Source organism: Neofelis nebulosa, chromosome 4, assembly GCF_028018385.1.
Source record: "Neofelis nebulosa isolate mNeoNeb1 chromosome 4, mNeoNeb1.pri, whole genome shotgun sequence".
Classification (NCBI taxonomy): Eukaryota; Metazoa; Chordata; class Mammalia; order Carnivora; family Felidae; genus Neofelis; species Neofelis nebulosa.
In genome coordinates this window covers 168,240,996-168,265,203 of record NC_080785.1, presented here as the reverse complement: position 1 = coordinate 168,265,203, position 24,208 = coordinate 168,240,996, and the positions used below count along the sequence as shown (strand labels likewise).

General features: G+C 52.3%; 1 protein-coding gene across 3 annotated transcripts; it reads left to right on the top strand.

The window, feature by feature from the left end:
- Positions 1 to 7,277: 7,277 nt before the first annotated feature.
- Positions 7,278 to 23,986, top strand: ZNF554 (zinc finger protein 554). 3 transcript variants are annotated; one of them, XM_058728418.1, is made up of 5 exons: positions 7,278 to 7,331; positions 15,943 to 15,993; positions 18,269 to 19,359; positions 20,676 to 20,867; positions 21,668 to 23,986. In XM_058728418.1, the coding sequence occupies exons 4-5, from the start codon at positions 20,831 to 20,833 to the stop codon at positions 22,819 to 22,821; spliced, it is 1,191 nt and encodes a 396-aa protein (XP_058584401.1). In that variant the 5' UTR covers positions 7,278 to 7,331; positions 15,943 to 15,993; positions 18,269 to 19,359; positions 20,676 to 20,830; the 3' UTR covers positions 22,822 to 23,986. The 3 variants fall into 3 exon arrangements, with proteins under 3 accessions (XP_058584401.1, XP_058584400.1, XP_058584399.1); XM_058728417.1 differs by having other exon boundaries at positions 7,284 to 7,331; positions 18,269 to 18,395; XM_058728416.1 differs by lacking the exon at positions 7,278 to 7,331 and having other exon boundaries at positions 15,457 to 15,993; positions 18,269 to 18,395.
- Positions 23,987 to 24,208: the final 222 nt, after the last annotated feature.

Here is a 24,208-nt window from a genome sequence, read left to right as displayed (position 1 = left end):
GGGTGGGGGGGAGAAGGTATACCAATCCATATCGCAAAGCTGAATGGAAGCCATATGGGCCAAATAACAATTAAATTCGCACTTCCAAAACACAGGAGATGTGGGTAGCACTAAAATATCTAATTAGATCACACAATAAGGCACCCAGCAGATTGGAAGCATTTTTAAAAATGTGATAATATCAGGATTGGGATAAAGAATGAACTGACAAAGCCTTACGGAGGGTAATTTGATATTATCTATTAAAATTTAAGATGTAAACGCACTCCACCCGAACATCCCATATCTAGGGGTCTGATGAAGTACACACACATTTGGTCAAGCTGTACATAACATGTTCATCGTAGCATTATTTGTAATAATGGAAAGTTCAAAACAACTCGAATGCCACCAATAAAGAAACAGTTAAATTAGATCAAAATATGTAGTTTAAACGTAGGGGCACATTCATTTAATGTGATACATGGTCTAGCCCCAGGTGTTTATCAGGTATCTGCACATTCAAACGGCTTAGTTTAAGAAGTCGGTCTATTTAGTTAATCTGTAGGAATCACAAGGTTCTCCACAGAATACTAGCTTGATAAAAAATTACAGAAAAATTATCTGTATGTGTGAGTGTGGTATTTCTTTAGCCCCTGGACAATGAGTAAGAAAGAAGTCTACGTAAATTGAAAGGTCTTTTCTTCCCCATAAATCTGGACCTGAAATGAGATGGAATCTGTGATTGCACTGATGGAATGCTCTCCTCAAACATCTGTGTGAAGTATAAATCCAACATTGAAATGGCATCCAACCTCAAGAAGCCCCACGGCCCGCTCAGTCATGTCTTCCTGGATGGTCAAGCCTTGACCGTGAGCTTGCCAGGGGTACATACTATGTCATTCCATCTCAAGTCCCAGTCCCAATGGAAAATTTCCATAGTTAAGAATATCGTTATCATTCCACATATTTTCTTTTCTTGTCCAAAGAAACCTGGTCACCAGCACTGTTGTCATCTTTCAAAGAAAGAGACACAGACACAGAATCCGAAGCAGGCTCCAGCCTCTGAGGGGTCAGCACAGAGCCTGACGCGGGGCTCGAACCCACAAGCCATGAGATCATGACTTGAGCAGAAGTCGGACACCCAAGCGACTGAGCCACCCAGGCGCCCCACATCTGGTAACTTTTTTATGTTTATTTATTTTTGAGAGAGACAGAGAGAGAGAGAGAGAGTGCGTGCGCGAATGGGGTGGGGGGACACAGAATCTGAAACCGGCTCTGGGCTCTGAGAGGTCAGCACAGAGCCCGACTCGGGGCTCCAACCCACTAACCGTGAGATCACGACCTGAGCCGAAGTTAGACGCTTAACCGACTGAGCCACCCAGGTGCTCCATCTATGCATCTGATAGGGATTCAGAAAATTCTGGGTTCAAATCCAGACTACTCTAGGACCTGGGAGCTGGTGTGTTAACCTTGCCTTTTATTTCTGGTGCTCTGATCTCTGAGACCTCCCTGATCCCGGAGGGGACAGCCCCTCCCGGGGCTAATTCCTAAAGACCGGTAACAACTCAACCTGCAGTGTCCCTTTCATATGCAAACCCATCAATTCCAGGTCGACGCCCCATCGCCTCCTATGTGGGGCTCTCACAATCTGGGTCACTCTCCCCCTGCCCTAACCATTCCAGGGCCAGTTTCCAGACGACTAGGGACAACACATACGCTCCCCAGGCCGCTGAGATTCTTCACATCAGTGAATCCTAAACCTGCTGTGTCTGATCGCCTCACTTGTTTCTTCCCACGGAAACCACAATGAAGGTCCCCGCCCGTGTTCCCCACACCCCTGCCTCCTGATGGATCCTGGTGCTTCCTGGAGTGCTCCCCACCAGCGGCATGCTCCCTCCGTTTGGGAAGTGTCAGCAACGAACTGTCTTTTCCACGGCAGCTCTCTCCTGATCCGTTGGCCCCACCATACCTAGATAATAAAACCTACATTTTAGGGGCACCGGGGTGGCTCAGTTGGCTAAGCGTCCGACTCTTGACTTCGGCTCAGGTCATGATCACTCACTTCGTGGGTTCGGGACCCGCGTCAGGCTCTCCATTGACAATGCAGAGCCTGCTTGGAATTCTCTCTCTCTCTTCCTCTCTCTCTGCCCCTCTCCCGCTCTCTCTCTAAGCCTCTCAAAATAAATGAGTAAACTTAAAAAAAAAATTACATTTTAAAGCTCCTGGGTAGTTGACCCTTTAAGAACCAATGTCTTCATTTGTTTTTTTTTTTAATTTTTTTTTACATTTTATTTATTTTTGAGACAGAGAGAGACAGAGCATGAACAGGGGAGGGTCAGAGAGAGAGGGAGACACAGAATCTGAAACAGGCTCCAGGCTCTGAGCTGTGAGCACAGAGCCCGACGCGGGGCTCGAACTCACGGACCGTGAGATCATGACCTGAAGCCGAAGTCGGACGCTTAACCGACCAAGCCACCCAGGCGCCCCCCAATGTCTTCATTTGTAAAAAAGGAGGGAGCAATAGCTTTCCCTTAAAGTGCTCATAGAATTAAATTAAAAAATGGATAAACTCTTCTTCAGAGCAGTTGCACGAAGGGGGACTTGGTTCGTTTCACACCATCCTTACAAGACATCATGGCTGGGAAATCCATCCCACTGACCAAAGCAGATCTGGCTGGTTATGAAGATTCTCCTGGCAGCAAACGATAGATACTGAGTTCTGCTTTATGAAATCTCCTGCACCCAGAGGCACCGGCCACTTCAGGGCCATTTCCAGCTCAGGCGCTCTTTGTCCTTGCCTAGAAAATGCAACCACAGATATCCCCACAACTCTTGAGGAAAACGCCAGTTCATTAAAACCGAGCCCCTTTGGCCTTCTGAGGGCATATTGTCGCCGGCAGGCATTCTCGATGGACTGTGGTTTCTGAGGCTCCAAACGCGGTGGTGGCAGCGGTCACACTTGGGGCACCGTCGGACTCTCCGAGTTACCCACAGACCCCGTTTCTGGCCGGGCGAAGAGCGTCTCGTGGAGGGCATGGGAGCCACACGGGACTCTGTCAAAGAAGTGCGGGCGTGTGTCCTCCAAAGACGCATCCTGTGGGCATCCCTCCAAAACGTTGCAGGGGGATCCTGGCGATGATCACCTGAAATAAAATCGCCAGCGTTTCCTAAGGATGACGTCTTGTGGGTATTCAGGAGGGTTAACCGCCTGTATCAAACGTGAGAAACCAGGAATTTCAGGACTCTGGTGTGAAAAGGCAAGAGTCCCTTGGAGAGCGTCAAGCGTGGAGTCTCTCCCACCGGCGGTGAAGTCCCGCGGGGTGGCCTGGCCCGCACCTTCTGTGTGGTGACGGTGTTCATCCCACCTATGCTGAAGCTGATCGGAGAACTGGTGTCCCCACAAACGACAGTCACGTTGGCTGTTAAATCGTTGACTCTGGGAATCCATTCTGAGAGAGGTTGGAATCGCTCTGTGGCGGGAATCCCCTCCGTACAAGGCTGTGCAAGATACCTTTCCTGACCGTTTCCTCTTCAAATCCCAGAGGAACTGCTCCCCTTCCTATCATTCGAGACACATGGCCCCACCCAGGTCTGGCCACCATGCGGCAACACGGCCACCGCGTCTGGGACCAGAACGGCATCCCTGGAGGCCATCTGATGCAGAGCTGGAAACTGAGCTTTGCCATTCAAGGGCAGATCCAAAGGGCCCTCAGGGATCTGAAGGGGAAGAGGAGAGTGGGGTCCAGTTTTCCCTCACTGGAAGCAGCGTGAGGGAGCCCAGTACCGTGTTAATACATCATTAGCCAATCACGCTTATTCTGTAGGACTTGAATCCTTTTGAATGTATCGAAAACAATTTTATGGCCTCGAATATAATCTGTCTTTGCATCCGTTTTGTGCACTTTTGGGAAGGATGTGTGTTTGGCTCTTGTTGGCTAGAGTGTCTCATACACGGCAGTCCCGTCAAGTTTGTCGATAGGGTTGATTAAATCGACACCTTTGCTGACGTTCTGCCCACTTGTTCTGTTAATTATTGAGAGAGAGAGAGGGGGGGGTGGTGATTAATTTTATGCATCTATTGGGGTAGGTTATGGTACCCATTGTTTGGTCAAACATCAGTCTAGATGTTGCTGCGGAGGTCGAATCTTTAGATGTGATTAACATTTATTTGTTTTTAATGTTTTTTTTTTTTTTTTGAGAGAGAGCAAGAGTAAAAGTGGGAGGGGGCAGAGAGAGAGGGAGGGGCAGAGAATCTGAATCGGGCTCTGCGCTGACAGCAGTGAGCCCGAATTGGGGCTTGAACTCACGAACTGTGAGATCTTGACTCGAGCCAAAGTTGGGTGCTCAACGGACTGAGCCACCTGGGAGCCCCAGGTGTGATTACCATTTAAATCAGCCCGCTTTGAGTGAAGAGATTACCCTCCGTCATGTCAGGGGGCCTCATCCAATCAGTTGGAAGCCTCAAGGAGGAAAGACTGGGGTCCAGCGAGGAAGAAGGAATCCCGCCACAGGACGACGACGGCCTTTGACGACGTCGGTCAGGACGACGACGGTCTTGAGCTACAACAGCTACTCTTCCCTGGTCTCCAGCCTGCCCTGTGGATGTTGTACTTGTCAGTCCCCGTAATCACATCACGCAGTTCCTAAAAGTTAACCACCCTGTTTACCTCCAGGAACTCTGATTGATACGAGGAATATTGAAATCATCTCCAACGGTAAGTGTGCCCTTACCCATTTCTCCTTGCATTTCTGCTTTGTGTATTTTGTTTGTATTTATTTATTTAAAAATTTTAAAAAGTCTTTATTTTTGAGGGAGAGAGACAGAGCACGAGCAAGGGAGGGGCAGAGAGAGAGGGAGACACAGAATCCGAAGCAGGCTCCAGGCTCCGAGCCGTCAGCACAGAGCCCGGCGCGGGGCTCGAACCCACGAACCGTGAGATGGTGACCTGAGCCGAAGTCGGACGCCCAACTGACTGAGCCCCCCGGGTGCCCCGCTTTGTGTATTTTGAAGCTCTGTTAATAGACGCATAAATATCTTGGATCGTTATGTCCTTTTGATTTATTTTCTTACCATTTTATATGACAATCTATGACTTTGAATTTAGGTATTTAAACCAGTAACAATTAAAGTGACTTTTTAAGAGGAGATAGAAGTTTATTGAATAGACCACAAAGGAGTGGTCAGTAGAGGAGTAGGCTGTCTGCAAAGGGATTTTTTTTTTTTTTTGAGAGAGAGAGAATTGGTGCAAGAGGGAGAGGGAGAGAGAGAGAAGGGGCTCACCCGATGTGGGGCTTAAACTCACACTTAAACTCACTCACTCACCCGATGTGGGGCTTAAACTTCAGATCATGGCCTGAGCTGAAAAATCAAGAGTCAGACGCTGAACCGACTGAGCCACCCCGGGGAACCACTGCTACTATTTTTTATTAATCGAGGCTGAAAGCCCAGCACTGCCAGCAGCAGTGTGGAGGGGTACAAGGAGGAACAGGTCCTCCAGTCCTAAACAGGCAGTCTGGACAGCGTATCTTCTGCATCACGGGCTAAGACTGGAAAAACCAGACTGAAAAAGTGGGGTTGGGAAATTCTTCAACACCTTGAGTCTGTTCAGGCTGGTATAATAAAGGGTCCTGGCCCGGGTAGGGGAGAACCCCCTTCCAGGCTGCAGAGAGCCGACCTCTTCCTTGTGTCCTCACGTGGCAGAAGGGACGAGGGAGCTCTCTTGGGTCTCTTTCATAAGGGCACTAATCCCATCCGTGATGACTCCACCTCTCAAAGGCCCCCACCTCCTAATATCATCACACTGGCCACCAGGGGTCAACCTAAGAATTTGGGGGTGGGTTGGGGTGGGGAACGCATTCGGGTGTAACACACATAATGTGCATTGTTGCGTTGGCTTGGGCCATCTGTTACACAAATTCATCCAGCCCTTGGGACCTTCACCTGATGTTTATCCTACTTAAATCAAAGCCACTCGAGGACTAGATTCCCAATCTAGGCTTGAAACAAGTGAGATGCAACTCTGGAGAAAAGATCCTAATCCGTTCTGCCCCAGTATCTGTAAATCGGATGACAAAGTCACAAGCATGATGTTTATAATTACGTATCACGTGACACACCATCTCCGGTGCCTAATGGAGGAAACACTGCCAACTTCTCTCCACTTCAGGGGACCCCGTTTCTTCTCTAAGGAAAACACGCAGCTCAGGGCTTGGGCATTGCATAGAGAGAAAGAGCGAGAAAGGCAAATAGGGGTGCCTGGGTGGCTCTGTTGGTTGGTTGAGCGTCCGAGTTCGGTTCAGGTCATGATCTCGAGGTTGGTGAGTTCAAGCCCCACGTCGGGTTCCGTGCTGACAGCTCAGAGCCTGGAGCCTGCTTCGGATCCTGTGTCTCCCTCTCTCTCTGCCCCTCCCCGGCTTGTGCAGTCTCTCTCTCTCTCTCAACAATAAATAAACATTAAAAAAAGAGAAATAATATTCAGAAATACATATAATACATATCACGATTTGGACCAATAATAAGAATTCTTTAAATGTAGAATTTATCACATAGGTATATAATTTATTACTGTTTTATTACTAGATGGTTACATTTTAAAAAATATTTATTTTTCAGAGACAGAGCCAGCAGGGAGGGGCAGAGAGGGAAGGGAAAGAGAGAATCTCAAGAAGGCTTCCCGCTGCCGTTGCAGAGCCCCTGGCGGGGCTCAGACCCAATCAGTGATATCGTGACCTGAGCTGAAACCAAGAGTGGACAGAGCCACCCAGACGCCTCTAGAAGGTTGGTTACATTTACTGTACTATACAGAATATTATAGTTAATTACAACATCAGATATTACTAAACTCCAATACATTAATACATTAATTATGGTAGTTTTATTGTTGCAACATATTATTGATAACACAAATCAACATATTGGTATTAGTAAAAAATAGTATCATTAAAACAATTTTACCAAGCAAAAAACGGATTATACGTTTCCATGATTGTTAATCAATAGGCAAATCTGTATGTCTCTGGCACCGCGCCAAATGGAAGGCTGGCGATTTGCCCCTCATTTCAGGCCTGGCGGAGCCCTCCGCGCACCTGCCCGACCCCGCGGGCGCGCGTTTGCGGCCGGCGGCTGTGCGCAGCTGCAGGAAGCTTCTCAGTCCTGCGGAGACACCTCCCGCCCGCAGATGGCGCTGTGACTCGACTCGTTGCCCCAGAGGGACGGGAGACCCCCCCCCCCCGAGCTCCACCCCCGAGCCTCCTGGGACTTGTAGTTCGCGGCTTCGTGGTGCGCAGGCGCACTGCGGAGACCGTCCTGGTTGCGGTCGTCGGGGAGGCGGCGGCAGCGGTGGCGCGGCGTGAGTTAACGGGGCGCAGGGAGGGGGCGGGGGCGCGGGCTCCGGGGGGCGGAGGGAGGCGGCGTCCGGGACTGGCCGCGGCGGGCCCGGGCGGGAGCCGGTGGCGCCCGAGCGTTGCGCCCCGGTTGGCACCTGCGCCCACCCCGAGGTCACCGCGCCTGAAGACGGGTGTTCGGGGCCCTGGGCGGGGGTCCGGCGGGAGGGGCGGCCGAGGCGTTCCCGTGGGCGTTGGCCCTGTCTGTCACTCGAGGCGACGGAGGCCGCCCAGCGCCCAGAATGGCACATCTGACCCTTGCCCGGCGGGGGGGCCCCAGCGTGAGACCCAGGGGGCGCGCTCTGCTGTGAGGGAGGGGCCGCACTTGAAAGGGAAGTGGAATAAACCCTGTTTGCTCTTAAAGGCCGAGAGGGGTCGAACGCTCAGATTTGGGAATGTGAATTCACTAGGGCTCCTTGGCTGACCCGAGGTCTCCCCCAGACTATTCTGCCTGCCCCATCCCCCAGGAGACACTTGGCAGTGCTTGCGGTCGTTGGTGGTTGTCATGACGGGGCGGGGGGGGGGGGGGCGGCAGTGTTTGGGGGCATGCCCCCGGCATCGAGTGGGTGGGGGCCCGGGATGCTGCTCAGCCCCCTGCAGTGCCCAGGACGGCCCCACCCCAGAGAATGATCCGGCCCCAGTGTCCACAGGGTTGAGGCGGAGACACCCTATGTTAATTATCTGGAAAACCAGTTGAGTCCGACCCCTGCTCACTAGAAACCAGAATAAATCCCCAAAGGGTCAGACAGTAGGAACCAGAGTGACCCCCCCCCCCCCCCCCGTGTGTGTATTTAATTGTGTGCAGCCTCCTGGGACCTCCTTAGAGCGGATAATGATGGCACACAAAGTGTCTTGGGGGTGGGTAGACTCCCCTAAACCAGGGAGATCTCACTAGGGAGTGCCTCCGTCCCTAAGGGACCGTGGTGGTATCTAGGAACATCTGTGGTTGTCACCCTGCTGAGCCCTGGGGTGGAGTAGGTGAGGCCAGGGACGCTGCTCAACTCCTCCCAGTGCCCAGAAGAGCACCCCCCGCCCCGCCCACGAGAACGACCGGAACTGCCGTTCACAATGCTGAGGGGGAGATCCCGACTTACACTTTATCCTGAGAGGAGTTCCTCATTGGCCTCATCAGGCCCTTCCTGGGGAGAAATGATGAGTTTCTGTGGTTTGAACATTGAAAGGGAGGGTCCCAAGCTATGTGGCACAGGTCTGGGTGAAGGAGGGGGCTGAAGGGACCACTGGCATCTGCCACAAGGTAGGAGGGTCTTCGAACCATCAGACGATGGGAGAGAATTGTTCTGCAGGACCTAGGAAGGGGCTGGGGGACCTGGACCCTTTGCCCTGAGCTGTGGCTTCAAGTCCCAAGAGCCGGGGCGCCTGGGGGGCTCAGTGGGTTAAGCCTCTGACCTCCGCTCAGGTCATGATCTCACAGTTCGTGAGTGTGAGCCCCACGTCGGGCTCTGTGCTGACAGCTCGGAGCCTGGAGCCTGTTTCGGATTCTGTCTCCCTCGCTCTCTGCCCCTCCCCCGCTCATGCTCGGTCTCGTTCTGTCTCTCAGACATTAACAAAAATAGTTATAAAGTCCCAAGAGCAAAGACGGAAGTTCAGCGGTGTGGGAGGCAGTGGTAGATGCCTTCAGGGGCTCGCACAGAATCCCCTGCGTGAGGCTCCCTGGCAGCAAGGCTAGGGGGTTGGGCGGGGGGTGGGGGGCGGCAAGGAACGCTGCCCCTCTGTTTGCCTTTGGTGTTTGTGAGCGTCCCGGGGCAGACTGGGTGGCTGAAACGCCAGAAGCTTCTTCTTGCACACTCTGGAGGCCAGAAGTCTGAAATCCAGGGTCAGCAGGCCTCCAGGGGAGGACCCTTCCTGCCTCTTCCAGCTCCCTGTGGTCTTTCTCTACGCTTGGGGTCCCTTGGCTTAGAGCTGTGTCACTCCAGCCTCTACGTCCATTGTCACATGGCCTTCTTCCTGTGTGTCTGCGTCTCTTTTAAGGACACCAGCCCGTGGCATCGGGCCCACTCTACTCCTATATGACTTCATCTCATCTGCGAAGATCCTGCTTGCAAATGGGGTCACCTTCACAGGTACCAGAGGGTCAGGGCTGGAGCGTGTCTTTTAGAGGACCTGATTCAGTGTCATCAGCAGATGTTTCGTCAGGGTGAAGCATGCATGTCCTTGTAAAGACACGTCTGATGCCCTGGGGGCATGGCTGGGCACAGCCTGCTCCCCTTTGTAGCTGAAGCTACAGGGCAGAGCAAGGCAGGGCCGGCTCTCCGTGAGAACTCTGCATCACTCCGGCTCATCTTCTAGATTTTCAGACTTTTGTTCTACTTTATCTGTTTCATTTCATGAGTGGTTTGTAAAAGAAGTTGCCCTTACAGATCACGTCTTCCTTGGTAATTTCTTTTTTTTTTTATTAAAAAAAATTTTTTAATGTTTATTTATTTTTGAGAGAGAGAGAGAGAGCATGCGTGAGCCAGCGGGGGAGGGGCAGAGAGAGAGCGAGAGAGAGAGAGAGGGAGATACAGAATCCGAAGCAGGCTCCAGGCTCCAGCACAGAGCCCGACACGGGGCTCGAACCCACGAGCTGTGAGATCATGACCTGAGCCAAAGTCGGACACTTAACCGACTGAGCCACCCAGGCGCCCCTTCCTTGATAATTTAAACAGTTATGGGGCACCTGGGTGGCTCAGTTGGTTAAGTGTCTTACTTTGGCTCAGGTCATGATCTCAGGGTTTGTGAGTTCAAGCCCCAGGTCAGATTCTGTGCTGACAGCTCGGAGCCTGGAGCCTGCTTTGGATTCTGTGTCTCCCTCTCTCTTTGCCCCTCCCTGGCTCATGCTCTGTCTCTCTCTCTCTTAAAAAAGTAAACATTAAAAAAAAATTTTTTTTAAACAGTTACATGTCCAAAAAAGAAAAAAAACAGTTACACATGCTTACTGGAGTTAGCCATGGTATTTTTTTCCAGGTTTGTTAGGTTTATTTTTGGCTAACAGCTTTATTTAGATATAGTCCACAAACCAATTCATTCGTTTCAGGTATGCAGTTCAGTGATTTCTCGTGTATTCACAGAGTTGTGCAGTCATCATGTTTGTCTAGTTCTGGAACATTCCATCACCCCAGAAGAAACCCTGTCTCCATCAGCAGTCACCCTCCTTCCCCTAGTCCCCACGAGCCCCCTGCCTGCCCCTGGATGATCCCGTTCTGGACGTTTCACACACCCCGTGTGGCCTCTCGTGTCTCGTTCCCTCCCTGAGCGTCATGTGTTCAGGTCTGATCGCGGGGCAGCGGGTGTGGGCGCCTGGCTCCTGCTCGCGGCTGAGTGATATTCCACTGTGTGGCTGGACCACATTGTGCTTACTCGTTCATCCGTTGATGGGCACTGGGGTTGCTTCCACTCTTCGGCCACCGCGAGTCGTGCCGCCACGAACATTCGTGAACAGGTTTTGGTGTGGACGTGTGTGTTCGTTTCTCTCGGGCAGACGGTAGGAGAGGCATCCCTGGGTCCAGTGGACACTGTGTTTAACCATTTGAGGAACCGCCAGACCATCTTCCAGGACAGCGACCCACCTCCCACCCCCGCCGGCCTTGCTCCAGGGTGGCCATTCCCCCCCATCCTCACCAACACCTGTTCCTGTCCTATGGCTTCCAGTTATCCTGCTGGGCGGGAGGGGCCTCCTCACTGTGGGTCTGATTTCCGTGATCACTCATGAGATCGATCATCCTTTCCATGCGGCTTGGTCGTTCGCGTGTCGCCTTTGGACAAGTGCCTGTTCTTTACGGGAGCTCTTTGTTAGGAAGTGAGTCGCCGTCTCTGGAAGAGGCGTGCGCGGAGGCCCTGAGTGCCTCGCCACCGCTCCTCGTGCATGCTCTCGCCGGCTTCTTCCTTCAGCCCACCCCAAGGAACCTTGTTCCCTGATCCCCCTTTCCTGGTGGGGAGGCGGCTGTTTTCTTAAACGTTCAGCTTTGACTTAATTCTAGACTCATACAATGTTGCAAAAACGGGGTGGAGTCCCACCCACGCATCACCCAGCTCGCCCCCTTGGCCTGTCTCCTGACAATAGCTAGGATCAAAGCCAGCACGTGGGTATTGACCACCCCCCCCCCATGAAAAAAATTTTAATGTTTATTTTTTTGAGAGAGAGCGCGTGTGAACAGGGGAGGGGCAGAGAGAGAGAGAGATTGAGAGAACCCAAGCAGACCACGCTGTCAGCGCAGAGCTCAAGAGTCGGCTGCTTAACCAACTGAGCCACCCGGGTGCCCCGCCCCTGCCATGAAAATTTCGCAGCAGAGGTGCGTCTGGGTGCTGGGGCTGCACGGCTCCCACAACAGACTAGTCTTCTCCACGTGTCTGTGTCCTAATCCTCTCTTCTTATAAGGACACTGGTTTTACTGGATCAGGGCCCATTCCTAACGACCTCATTTTGACTTAATACCTCTTTAAAGGCCCTATCTTGAAATACAGTTACCGTCTGAGGTCCTGGGGTTGGGACTGGAAGGTATGAATTTGGAGGGGACACAGATTAACCTGTGACAACAGATATATGTGTACAGACATAACGTTGGAGATACTGCGGGTTCGGTTCCTGATGACCGCAGCGAAACAAGTCAGATGAATTGTTTGGTTTCCCAGTGCATGTAAAAGTTATGTTTTCGCCGTACTTGTGCAATAGCACTGTATCTAAAAGAACAAGGTAGGGGCGCCTGGGCCGCCCAGTCGGTTAAGCCTCCGACTTCGGCTCAGGTCATGATCTTGCGGTTCGTGGGTTTGAGCCCCACATCAGGCTCCGTGGTGACAGCTCAGAGCCTGGAGCCTGTTTCCAATTATGTGTCTCCCTCTTTCTCTGACCCTCTCCTGCTCTCTCTCTCTCTCTCTCTCTCTCTCTCAAAAATAAACATTAAAAAAATCTCCACTACTTTTTCAAAAATATAAATAAAAGAATGTAAATATCTTAATTTGAAAGTACTTTAACTGCTACAAGATGCTAATCATCATGTGAACTGTCAGCCAGTCATATCACTGGTCACAGATCACCGTAACAACTATAAGAATAATGAGTGCAGACCCGCCTGGTGGGCTCGGTCAGTTAAGCATCCGACTCTTGGTTTTGGCTCAGGTCATGATCTTGCAGTTTGTGAGATCGAGCCCCACATCGGGCTCTGTGCCGACAGCATGGAGCCTGCTTAGGATTCTCTGTCTCCCTCTCTCTCTCTCTGCCCCTTTTCCTGCACGTGTGCTCGCTCTCTCTCTCTCTCTCTCTCTCTCAAAATAAATAAAGTTAAAAAAAGATAATGAGTTCGTGAGAATCACCAACGCATGACCCAGGAACACGCAGTGAGCAAATGCTGTTGGAAAATGGTGCCAACAGGGTGATGCAGGGTTGTCACAGACCTTCAGTCTTAACGCGGTGGCCGTGAAGTGCAATGAAATGAGACATGCCCGTATCTGCCTCTGTTCTGCATGCGTGTAAAAGAGTACTTTCTACATTCTCCCCTCTCTGTCCCAAGAACCGATTTGTGCTACCTCAGGGTTAACATCGCCGTAGTGGGAACGCTTCGCCTGATGTTGACATCTCACTGTGGGACATTTATCACAGCCAAGACGTGACCCCCGAGTGGTGCCGCCAGGGGCTGAGGGAGGGGGCTGGGCAACATCAAGCCTCAGTTACGGAAGATGAGCACGTGCGAGAGGGCCGCCGGACGATGTCGTACCTACGGTCAGCAACAGTGCCTTCTACGCTTAAAATTTGTTAAGATAAATCTCATGTTAAGTGTTCTTACCACACACCGTTTTTAAAAACATCAGCCCACTGGGGCTCCTGAGCGGATCAGTCAGTTAAGCGTCTGACTCTTGATTTCAGCTCAGGTCATGATCTCGCACTTTGTGAGATCGAGCCCCACGTCAGGCTCTGTACTGACAGCATGGAGTCTGCTTGGGATTCTCTCTCTCCCTCTCTCTCTGCCCCTCCCCTGCTCGCTCGCTCTTGCTCTCTCTCTCTCAAAATAAACTTAAACAAAAAAAGCCACATCAACCCACCGAGACACCAGCCTTGGTTCAGAATATTAACCAGACTGCAAACTTCATTTAGATTTCACCAGGTTTTCCACTAGCCCAGGACCTTCATTCTGGCCCAGGACCGCATCCGGGGTCCCACGTGACATCTCCCCATCTCGCCTTGTTTTCTGGGGCTCCTCCAGTGTGACCTTTCCTCACACTTTCCTGGTTTTGTGTGGCCTCGACGCTTTTGAAGAGCAGTGGCCAGGTGCTTTGTAGAAGGTCCCTTGGACTGAGTTCGTCTGATGTTTTCTCATGATTACACTGAGGTTACCTTACACTGAAGGTAGCCCAGAGGTGTCCTGTCACATCAGGGGACATCACAGCAGGCGTCCTGTCCTCATCACAGTGACACTGATCTTCATCACTTGGCTAGGGCGGGGTCCGCCAGGTTTCTCCAGGAATAAAGTTCCCCTTCTTCCCTCTATCCGCACTATTTGCTGGAAGCAAGTCACTGAGCGAACCCACGTGGATGGCACGGGGGAGGGGAGGCTCCGCGTCCTGGAGGGAGGACCATGGAAGAATTTACAGATGCGTTAACACCATGGCGGTAATTAACAAGTATTTTGGAGGTGTGACTTTTCAGCTACCCGATGTCCCGCCTCTCCTTGGAGTGTCCCCAGTAATGACGTGTGCATCCGTGGGCCTTGTCTGCGGGGATGATCACTGGGGTGTTCCCATGAAAATCCCATGGTGATTTTCTATTAACGGGGCTAGGTGGTGGTTTTTGAAGTTTTCATCCAGGAATCCAGATCACGCCCATCATAAGTATCCGGTAACTGGCCTCTATTCATTCCTCATGAGTCTGCATGAGAATTTGTGTTTACAAGAGACTTCACGCCTACGACATCACCCAGAGCAGGCCGGTGGCTCACGTGTAGTGAGTGGGGACAGAGCAGGACTGCTCCAGGATGTCGTTAACAGAGGGCCACAGCCAGACAGTCCTTAGAGCACGAGAAACAGTTCAGGACCTGTTGCAGTGGGGAAAGACCTCTGGTGCACCTGGGCCCCATCCCCGATGCAGTGTGGACAAGCGGGGGTTTATAGCAAGGGAGTAGGTGGGGGTCAGCAGACGGGCACTTGCCGTGAGGACGCATCACGGGGGATTCTGGCTGAACAGACCGGATAGGATTGCCGCTGCAGGCATTCTGGGTGATCCCCAACCCCCCCAACCCCCCGCCACCTGGGTGGGACAGGAGGAAATTGGCCGGATATCCAGGGTGATCAGACACGGGGCGGGGGCTTCGAGCTGAAGTGACTTAGCAGGGCTCTGGCTAAAACAGAGCATCTGAGCTGAACTCAGAAGCCCAGAGGTCAAGGCCTAGTTGGACGGAGGGCTCAGAGAGGCGAGAGAGGGTCCTTGGTGCCACCAGGCAACCAGAATCAGCCTGGAAGGGAAGGAAGCCTCCCGGGAGTGTGCAGGGTTCACAGTCCAGCCTGTGCCTTCCGGGTGGGACAGGCGCATCTGGATCCTTCCTGCTGCAGAGCTGGGGTAGTCCAGTAGGAGAGTCCAGGGCAAAGGAGGGGGCCCGGGAGAGGGGCCCCAGGGAGCCGGCTGGGCTGTGGGAAGGCAGAGATGAGTCTGGGAGGCGCCAAGGGTGGGGGCCTGTGGGCTTCGAGGCTGGGAGGTCCTACTGGGTTGAATGGGGTTCCCCACAAAATTCGTGTCCACCCGGAACCTTGGAATGTGAGCTTATCTGGAAATGGGGTCTTTGCAGATGTAATTAGTTAAGATGAGGTCGTATGGGAATGGGTGAGTCTAATCCAACGACTGGTGTCCTTATAAGAAGAGAGACACAGGGGCGCCTGGGTGGCTCAGTCAGTTGGGCCGCTGACTTCGGCTCAGGTCATGATCTCGCGGTCCGTGAGTTCGAGCCCCGCGTCGGGCTCTGTGCTGACGGCTCAGAGCCTGGAGCCTGTTTCAGATTCTGTGTCTCCCTCTCTCTGACCCTCCGTCGTTCATGCTCTGTCTCTCTCTGTATCAAAAATAAATAAGCGTTAAAAAAAAAAAATTTAAAAAAAAAAAAAAAAAAAAAGAAGAGAGACACAGAGTCAGAAGACAGTCACGTGACCACCGAGGCAGAAGCTGGAGGGATGTGACCACAAGCCCAGGGGAAGCTGGAGTCCCAGAACCTGGAAGAGGCAGGAAGGACCCTGTTCTGGGGCTTTGGCCCTGAGACCTTGATCCAACTTCTGGCCTCCTGAACGTGAGAGAATAAATCTCTGCTGTCTTGAGCCCCCAGCGTGTGGTCGTTTATTTCAGTGGCCCCAGGACACTTGCACAGACTCCTCCGTGATAGAATTGGTATACTTTGTAAGCTTCCAAGACCTTCAGTATTTTGGCCCATGCATGGGTTAAGGGGCCATTCAGGCCTGTGGCCTCTGTCCTGGCTTCTGTTGACCACACTGTGTGTGTGTTGGGGGTCGGGGGGGGCACCTGGATTGTGCCAGAGGTGTCCAGGTCCAGGATTTGGGGATCAGGGACAGGCCTGGGCCTGGGCTTCACGGTCCCTTCTCCTCCCGCAGCTCTGCCTGCCCCGGATCCTGCTTTTCCCAAGAGAAGAGGATGGCTGCTGGGTACGTGTCCCCCGGGCCCCAGGTGAGTGGGACCTTCCTCTTCCCCTGAAAGTGTCCAGTGTGCCCAGAGGACGCACTCCTACAAGAAGGAGCATTCCCAGATGGGGAAGGGAGCCCCATTGCTGTGTGGGAGCTCAGGGAGCCTTCCCCGTGAGCGTCTGGGTCCGAGAACCTCTGCTTCTTGTAAGCAGAAGCACAGGCTGGTGTCCAGGGCGTCTTTCCCTGCAAGACAGCTGAGCTTCTGTCCTCGGCAGGGAGCACTTCCCCCACCGTGGCAGGGGAACGCCTGGGAAGCACCGTCTCGTTACTTCAGTTGTGGTGAAAGATTCACCATCGTAACCTTCTCTAAGCACACAGCTCAGTGGCACCAAGCGCACTCACGGTGTCGTGCAGCCGCCCCCATCACCCGTCTCCAGAACTTTGCATCTCCCCAGACTGAGACCCTGTCCCCATGAAGCACCAACGCCCCACCCCTGGCTCCCACCATCCGCTCTCTTGTCTCTGTGGACGGGACTCCTCTGGGGAGCCCCTGTGAGTGGGGTCACGCGGGACGTGTCCGTCAGTGTCTGGCCTCTGTCACTGCGCACAGTGGCCTCCGGGTCCGTCCACGTGGTGGCAGCTGGCAGGACGTCCTTCCTTCCCGAGGCTGGGCCAGTCTTTGTAAGCCTGGAAGAGCTGCGTTTAATGTGAAGCTGCCTTACAGGCCATGAGCATCAGGACAGCAGAGGTCACCATCCACTGGGACAACACATCTGTGGGGACTGGTAGATGGGGTCCCTGTCCCTTAGCTCTCGGCTTCAGATGGCAGCCACGAGTCTGAGAAAGCGATCAGTGTCTGCACCAGAAATATAGGGCCGACTGACAGCTCAGGTTCAGGTGGTCCCTGGGAGAACAGGCCCTTTCCTGTGGACATTTGCAGGCGATCCAAAGGGTCCAGTCAGTGTCCTGGATGTTGTCCTTGTTGGAGCCCCCTGGAGACGGGTAGTTGATCTGCCCTGGCTCCTGCATGGAAGTCCTGGTCATCGCAGGCACACCCACTTTCAGGCCAGCCTGGTGCTCGCTGAGGCTGGCACAGCCCCCGGGGACACTGTCAGGTTTCAGCTTGGAGCCCACGCCGCCCCCGGGACCTGTGGGGTCAGGGTTCCAAACAAAGCTGTGGCTTGTCCCTCGGCAGCAGGAGAGCTGAGATGCCACGAGGCCAGGCAGGGTCCCTTCTTATCTGTCTTCGTGTTAAGTAAACAGAGCCACCCAGACCTAGGCGGTCAGGCCGGAGGGTCATCGCCTGTCCAGGCCACGCAGGATTTCACGGGAGCCCCTTAGCAGCTCAGGCCTGCATCTTTATTTAAAAAAATTTTTTTTTAATGTTTGCTTATTTTTGAGAGAGAGAAATACAGAGCGTGAGCAGGGGAGGAGCAGAGAGAGAGGGAGACACAGAATCCAAAGCAGGCTCCAGGCTCCGAGCTGTCAGCACAGAGCCCAATGTTGGGCTCGAACCCACGAACTATGAGATCATGACCTGAGCTGAAGTTGGACGCTCAACCGACTGAGCCACCCAGGCGCCTCAGGACTGTGCTTTTTAAAAACAAAACAAAAAAACCACCTTAACTTCAGCCAGAATGGCCAAAACCAGCCAGCAGGTCCAGCAGGCCTGCTTGCCTGGGGTGGGAGCCATCGCTTTCCAAGTCCATAGGTAACTTTTCCCCTCACGACAGACAGCAGCCCAGCTGCTGGTTCCAGCCAGGACGGCTGCAGTAGCCAGCCAGGCGGCACACATTCGCCACCCCCCCTCCACGTGCCCTTCCTTTGCCCATCATCGCTCTTGCCACATTTCCCCGCTCGTGCGGATCGGCAGGTGTGGCTTCTGGGTTCTCTGACCGCATCGCTAGCAGATGCCCCGACCGGCGTGAACTACTCAGCCTCACTGCACCCCGTGGAGCGGAAAGCGTTTCTTTCATTTTCCTTCCATTGAGCAGATGAGGAGGCCACGTCCTGGAAAGCCAGTAATACACGTCCGATCCCACAAGCTACCTCTTTCTAGAATAAGCAGGGGGAGATTCTCAAGTGGGAATGTCGCGCTCACAGATCCAAAAGTTGGACTCACCAGTTCAGTAGGAAACGGGCCATGTGTTCCCGCGAGATCTGAGTGCTAGCAGAATCTGACCTCCGGGCTTCGCTCCCTGCTCCCTGTGGATCTCCTGTTGGCCACGGCCTTCGGCCCTCTTGTAAACAGGTGGGGGGGGGGCCTTTCTTGAGCAGAATTGATGTGGTATTTTAGGAGTTAGTGACCTTCGAGGATGTGGCCGTGGCCTTCTCCCGGGAGGAGTGGGCCTTGCTGGACCCTGCTCAGAAGAGGCTGTACAGAGAGGTGATGCTGGAGACCTACAGGAACCTGGCCACACTGGGTAAGACCAGCGCCGTGCACGCACCTGCCCATTGGTTCACACGCACGTAGCCTCCGCGGTGTGTCCAGAGCCGTGTTAGGAAGTGGGGGGTTGTTGGTGAATAAGGCAGCTGTGTGGCCCCTGCCCTTGTGGGGTGCGTGGTCCACTGGTTTCTTCAACACTGCCAGTGACCCGATTTCTCCCAGAGCTGCTGCCGAGCCGCACATCTCACCTGAGGCTTAGATAATGTCCCCGAGTCCCCTCGGGTACAGAGTCGTCATGAAACATGTTTTTGTATGTGTGGCAAAACATGTGTAACATAAAATCTGCCTTTTAAACCATTTTTGGGTATACAATTCAGTGGCAGTAATTACATTCAAAATGTGCAGTCACCCCCACCATCTGTTTCTAGAACTTTCCATCTCCCCAGACTGAGACCCTGCCCCCACAAAGCACTGACTCCCCACCCCCTGCCCCACCCCTGGCTCCCACCATCCATTCTCTGCCTCTGTGGACGGGACTCCTCTAGGGACCCCCTGTGAGTGGGGTCACGCGAGACGTGTCCTTCTGTGTCTGGCTTCTGTCACTGCGCACAGTGGCCTCTGGGTCTGTTCACGTGGTGGCAGGTGGCAGGACGTCCTTCCTGTTTATTTTTTATTTATTTATTTAATTTTAAAAGAATGTTTATTTGAGGGGGGGAAGGGCAGAGAGAGAGAGAGGGGAACAGAGGATCTGAAGTGAGCTCTGTGCTGACAGCAGACAGCAGTTTGTTTGTTTAAATGTTTATTTTTGAGACAATGCGAGAGACAGAGCATGAGCGGCGGAGGGGCAGACAGAGGGAGACCCAGAATCTGAAGCAGGCCCCAGGCTCCGAGCTGTCAGCACGGAGCCCGACGTGGGGCTCGAACCCACGAACCGTGAGATCATGACCTGAGCTGAAGTTGGACGCCTAACCGACTGAGCCTCCCAGGCGCCCCTGCCCTTGGTTTTTATTTTTTTTATTTTTTTATTTTATTTTTTTTAGATATGGTAACAGGATACTAATGAGGTTAACATTTTAATGTTTATTTAGTTCTCAGACAGAGACAGAGCGTGAACAGGGGAGGGTCAGAGAGAGAGGGAGACACAGAATCCGAAGCAGGCTCCAGGCTCTGAGCTGTCAGCACGGAGCCCGACATGGGGCTCGACCCCACGAACTGTGAGATCATGACCTGAGCCAAAGTCAGACGCTTAACTGACTGAGCCACCCAGGCGCCCCTGCCCTTGGTTTTTAAAGCCGAGTAATATTTCAGTGTGTGGATGGACCCCATTTTATTTATCTACACATCCACGGGTGGACACTTTGTAGCTGTTGAGAATCATGCTCCCGCGAACACAGATGTGCAAATAGCACTTTGAGTTCCTGCTTTCACCTTTCTCGGGTGCACGCCTAGGGGCGGACTTGCTGGGTCACATGGAGACTCTGTGCTTCCCTTTGTGAGAAACCGCCAGACTGTGTTTCACCATCGTACCAGCCACACACAAGGATTCCGATTGGCCCACATCCTCTCTAATCCTTATTTTCTGTTTTTGCTTAAAAAAAAAAAAAATTACAGGGCGCCTGGGTGGCTCAGTCGGTGGAGCGTCCGACTTCAGCTCACGTCATGATCTCGCGGTTCATGAGTTCGAGCCCCACGTCAGCCTTTGTGCTGATAGTGCAGAGCCTGCTTGGGATTCTCTGTCTCCCTTTCTCTCTGCCTTTCCCCTCCTCACGTGTGTGTGTGTGTGTGTGTGTGTGTGTGTGTGTGTGTGTGTTTGTGTGTGTGTGTGTATGTCAAAAATAAATGAACATTAAAAAAATAATAGCTATCCTAGTAAGTGTGAAATGGTGTTTCACTGTGGTTTTGATTTGCGTTTCCCTGATGCCTAATGATGTTGAGCATCTTTCGTGTGCTTGTTGGCCATTTGTAGATCTCCTTGGGGAAATGTGAGAGCCACAAGGTTTCTTTAATTAGTATTTTTTACCGTTTGCTTAGTTTTGAGAGAGAGAGAGAGAGACAGAGCATGAGCAGGGGAGGGGCAGGGAGAGAGGGTGACACAGAATCCCATGCAGGCTCCAGGCTCTGAGCTGTCAGCACAGAGCCCGACGCGGGGCTCGATCCCACGAACCGGGAGATCATGACCTGAGCCGAGATCAAGAGTCGGGTGTTTAACTGACTGAGCCCCCCAGGTGCCCCGAGGTCCGTAAGTTTTTAATTAGGAAAATAAAATCTTCAGCTTGGTCAACACGCCATGTCTCCAGTGTGCTCTTGTCTCTTCCAGAAACCTTGAAGACCCGAAGTGCTGGTGCAGGCATTGAGTTTGGTGCACTGTCCGCAGCCCAAGCCTCTCAGGCCGCCGGTCCTTCCCCGTGGGTGGGGGGTTCGCTCTTTCTACCAGTGGTGCCTTTCCAGCTGGAGCAAGGAGCAGCTGTGTGGATGGGGGGGGAAGGAACTCCCCAGACCTCCTGTTCAGGTGAGAGCCAGGCGGATACGAGCCACTGAACGGGGGCGGCGTCTCAGGGGCTGCAGGTCACGGGTCTCTCCACAGACGCCCTCTTGCATAAGGAGAAGGTTGAGGTCTTTGGTTGCAGTGTCTCAGATACCTTCATTCATTCTCCAGCAGGCTTGTCCTGTGCGCTGGCTTCTACAAGCCTTTGGGTGCAGAGGAAATATATCTCATTTCTTTCTTTTCTTTTTTCTTTTTTTTTTTTTATTTTTTTAATGTTTATTTGAGGGAGGGAGAGAGAGAGAGAGTGCGAGCATGAGTGGGGGGAGGGACAGGGAGAGAGGGAGACACAGAATCCGAAACAGGCTCCAGGCTCCGAGCCGTCAGCACGGAGCCCGACGCGGGGCTCCAATCCACGAACTGTGAGATCGTGACCTGAGCCGAAGTCGGACGCTCAACCGACTGAGGCCCCCAGGCGCCCCTCATTTCCTTCTGGAAGCTGTTCTACCTGTGTTTCTTGTTACATATCTTCCCTCTCTGCCTTCTTGATAATTCTTTCTCTTTGCCATTCTCACCCCCCCTCTTCTGTAGGGCCATCCCTTCCACATTTACATTCCCCCCCCCCCCCCCCCCCCCCGTTTTCCATCATCGGCAAACTTCTTACACTGCGTCCTGGCCTCGGGAGCTTTTCCTGTTTTCTCCCTGTGTTGAGTGCTGATACTTGAACGCGGATTCACATGTACCTCATGCATGTTGGAAGTACTTTTGTGCCGCCATTATTAAGTTAAAAGTTTCTTCTCTTCCCCCCTTTCCTCAATTTATTTCAGATTTGGCTGCTATACTGAAAAGCCAAGAGTCATCTTGTAAGAAGGTGGTTTGGGGGGAAGAACCACCCAGTGGTATAGTAAAGCTTCCCAAAGGAGACTGGGGCTGTGGTCAACTTGAGGAGAATCGCGAAGTCCTGCACAGGCTTTTGAGGCAGCTGGCGTACCCCCAGGCGGAGGTGTTTGCTCCAAGGGAGACCACTGCCTGGCATGAGTTTGGGGAAGCCTGTAGTATGAGCTCAGACCTTGCTTTGTCTCAAGGAGGTTCTGTAGAAGAACATTCCCACGACTGTGGTCTAGATATTGAGAGTTTGGTAGCTAATCCATTCTTAAGCCATCATCAGATGGCATATACAGATCAGAGACCCTGTGAAGGGAGCGAATGTGGAAAAGACGTCAGCCACAATATTGCCTTCAGTCAACACAACAGAGCCGCCGAAAGCGGGGAATCATTTCCTCACGGTATGGCTCTCACAACACACAACACAGTGAATACAGCGGGGAAACCCTTTGAATGTCACCACTGCGGGAAAGTGTTTAACCGGAGGCATTCCCTGAGCGAACATCAGAGAATCCATACAGGAGAGAGACCATATGAATGTCAGGAATGTGGGCGAGCCTTTACACACAGCTCAACCCTCACACGACACTTGAGAACTCATACTGGAGAGAAACCCTATGCGTGCGGCGAGTGTGGGAAAGCCTTCAACAGGATTTCGTCTCTCACCCAACACCAGAGGATTCACACAGGGGAAAAGCCCTACAAATGCAAAGACTGCGGAAAGTCCTTCTGCCAGAGTTCTTACCTGGTCTTGCACAAGAGAACGCATACGGGCGAGAAGCCCTATGAATGTAACGAGTGTGGAAAGGCCTTCAGTGATCGTTCCTCGCTTAACCAACACGAGCGGACTCACACCGGTGAGAACCCCTATGAATGTAATCAGTGTGGAAGAGCCTTCAGTCAGAGGTCTTCCCTCGTTAGGCACGAGAGGACTCACACCGGAGAGAAACCGTACGGCTGTAGCGAATGTGGGAAAGCGTTCAGCCAGAGCTCGTCCCTTATCACACATCAGAAAACTCACACCAGTCAGAAAACCTATAAAATAATTGATTGTGGGAAAGCTTTCTATCAGAGCAGCAACCTCATTGGGTTTTAGAGACCACTTGCTGCCTGTAAGGTACCTTTTAGCTCTCTGCTACAGAAGTATGGTTAGATTTTGCCCTTCTGATGGGACTGTTTGAAAAGAAGTAGGCTTCTGCACGTTCTTTTTAAAAAAAATTTTTTTTAACGTTTATTTTTGAGACAGAGAGAGAGTGTGAACGGGGGAGGGGCAGAGAGAGAGGGAGACACAGAATCTGAAACAGGCTCCAGGCTCTGAGCGGTCAGCATGAGCCCGACGTGGGGCTCGAACTCACGGACCGCGAGATCGTGACCTGAGCCGAAGTCGGACGCTTAACCGACTGAGCCACCCAGGTGTCCCATGCACGTTCTTGAAGAAAAGCTCCGAGGTCTAGATCTGAGAAGGGACCTTTTAGTGGGGGAAATTGCCATTGAGCTATGCCGAGTGGGGCGTGTCCTTTTGGAAAAGATTGATAAATGTGAACAGCAATGTGGAAAGGGATTTTGCTGAGAATCGTCTAACTAATTTAGTTGTTGAAACAGAATACCTTTTGTTTCAAAATTCAGTATTAAAAAATGTTTATTATGGGAAGAGATGCTAGCAAGAGAGGGGCAGAGAAAGACAGGGAGAGAGAGAGTGAGAGAGAGAGAGAGAGGGAGAGAATGAGAATCCCAAGCAGGCTCCGTGCTGTCAGTGCAGAGCCTGACATGGGACTCGATTCCACAAACCCTGAGATCATGACCTGAGCTGAAATCAAGAGTCAGATATTCAACCAACAAAGCCACCCAGGTGTCCCATCAAAATTCAGTATTTTTTAATGTTTATTTTTGAAAGAGAGAGAGACAGAGCATGAGTGGGGGGAGGGGCAGAGAGAGAGGGAGACACAGAATCAGAAACAGGTTCCAGGCTCCAGGCCCTGAGCTGTCAGCACAGAGCCCGACGCAGGGCTCGAGCCCACCAACCACGAGATCACGACCTGAGCCGAATTTGGACGCTTAACCAACTGAGCCACCCAGGTGCCCCTATATTCAGTACTTTTGTTTCAATAGTCTGTTTCAGTATTTTACTTAGTCATCCTGCCCCTGTCGGTCCCTTAGCTAGGTGCTAACTTGTTTCGTGCCCGGCTGTGTCAACACAGAACATGTGCTAACACAGAAAGAGCTTTGGGCGCACAGTGAAAAATAAAGCGTGCAAAATGGTACGTGTGACTCCGTCCGGTGTATTCTGAACATGTACATAAACGGACAAAGGCTGGGCAGAGATGTGGAGGAAGTGGACAGAGTTTGTTTGGCAGAGTTACCTGATGATGTGTGGTTTCCTGCCTTTTGTCATTTTGTCTGGCGTTGCTATAATCGTTTTGACGGTAGGTAGAAATCAAACGACCCCAAGGGATACCGGGTTTCTTTGATCAGGATTGCCGATG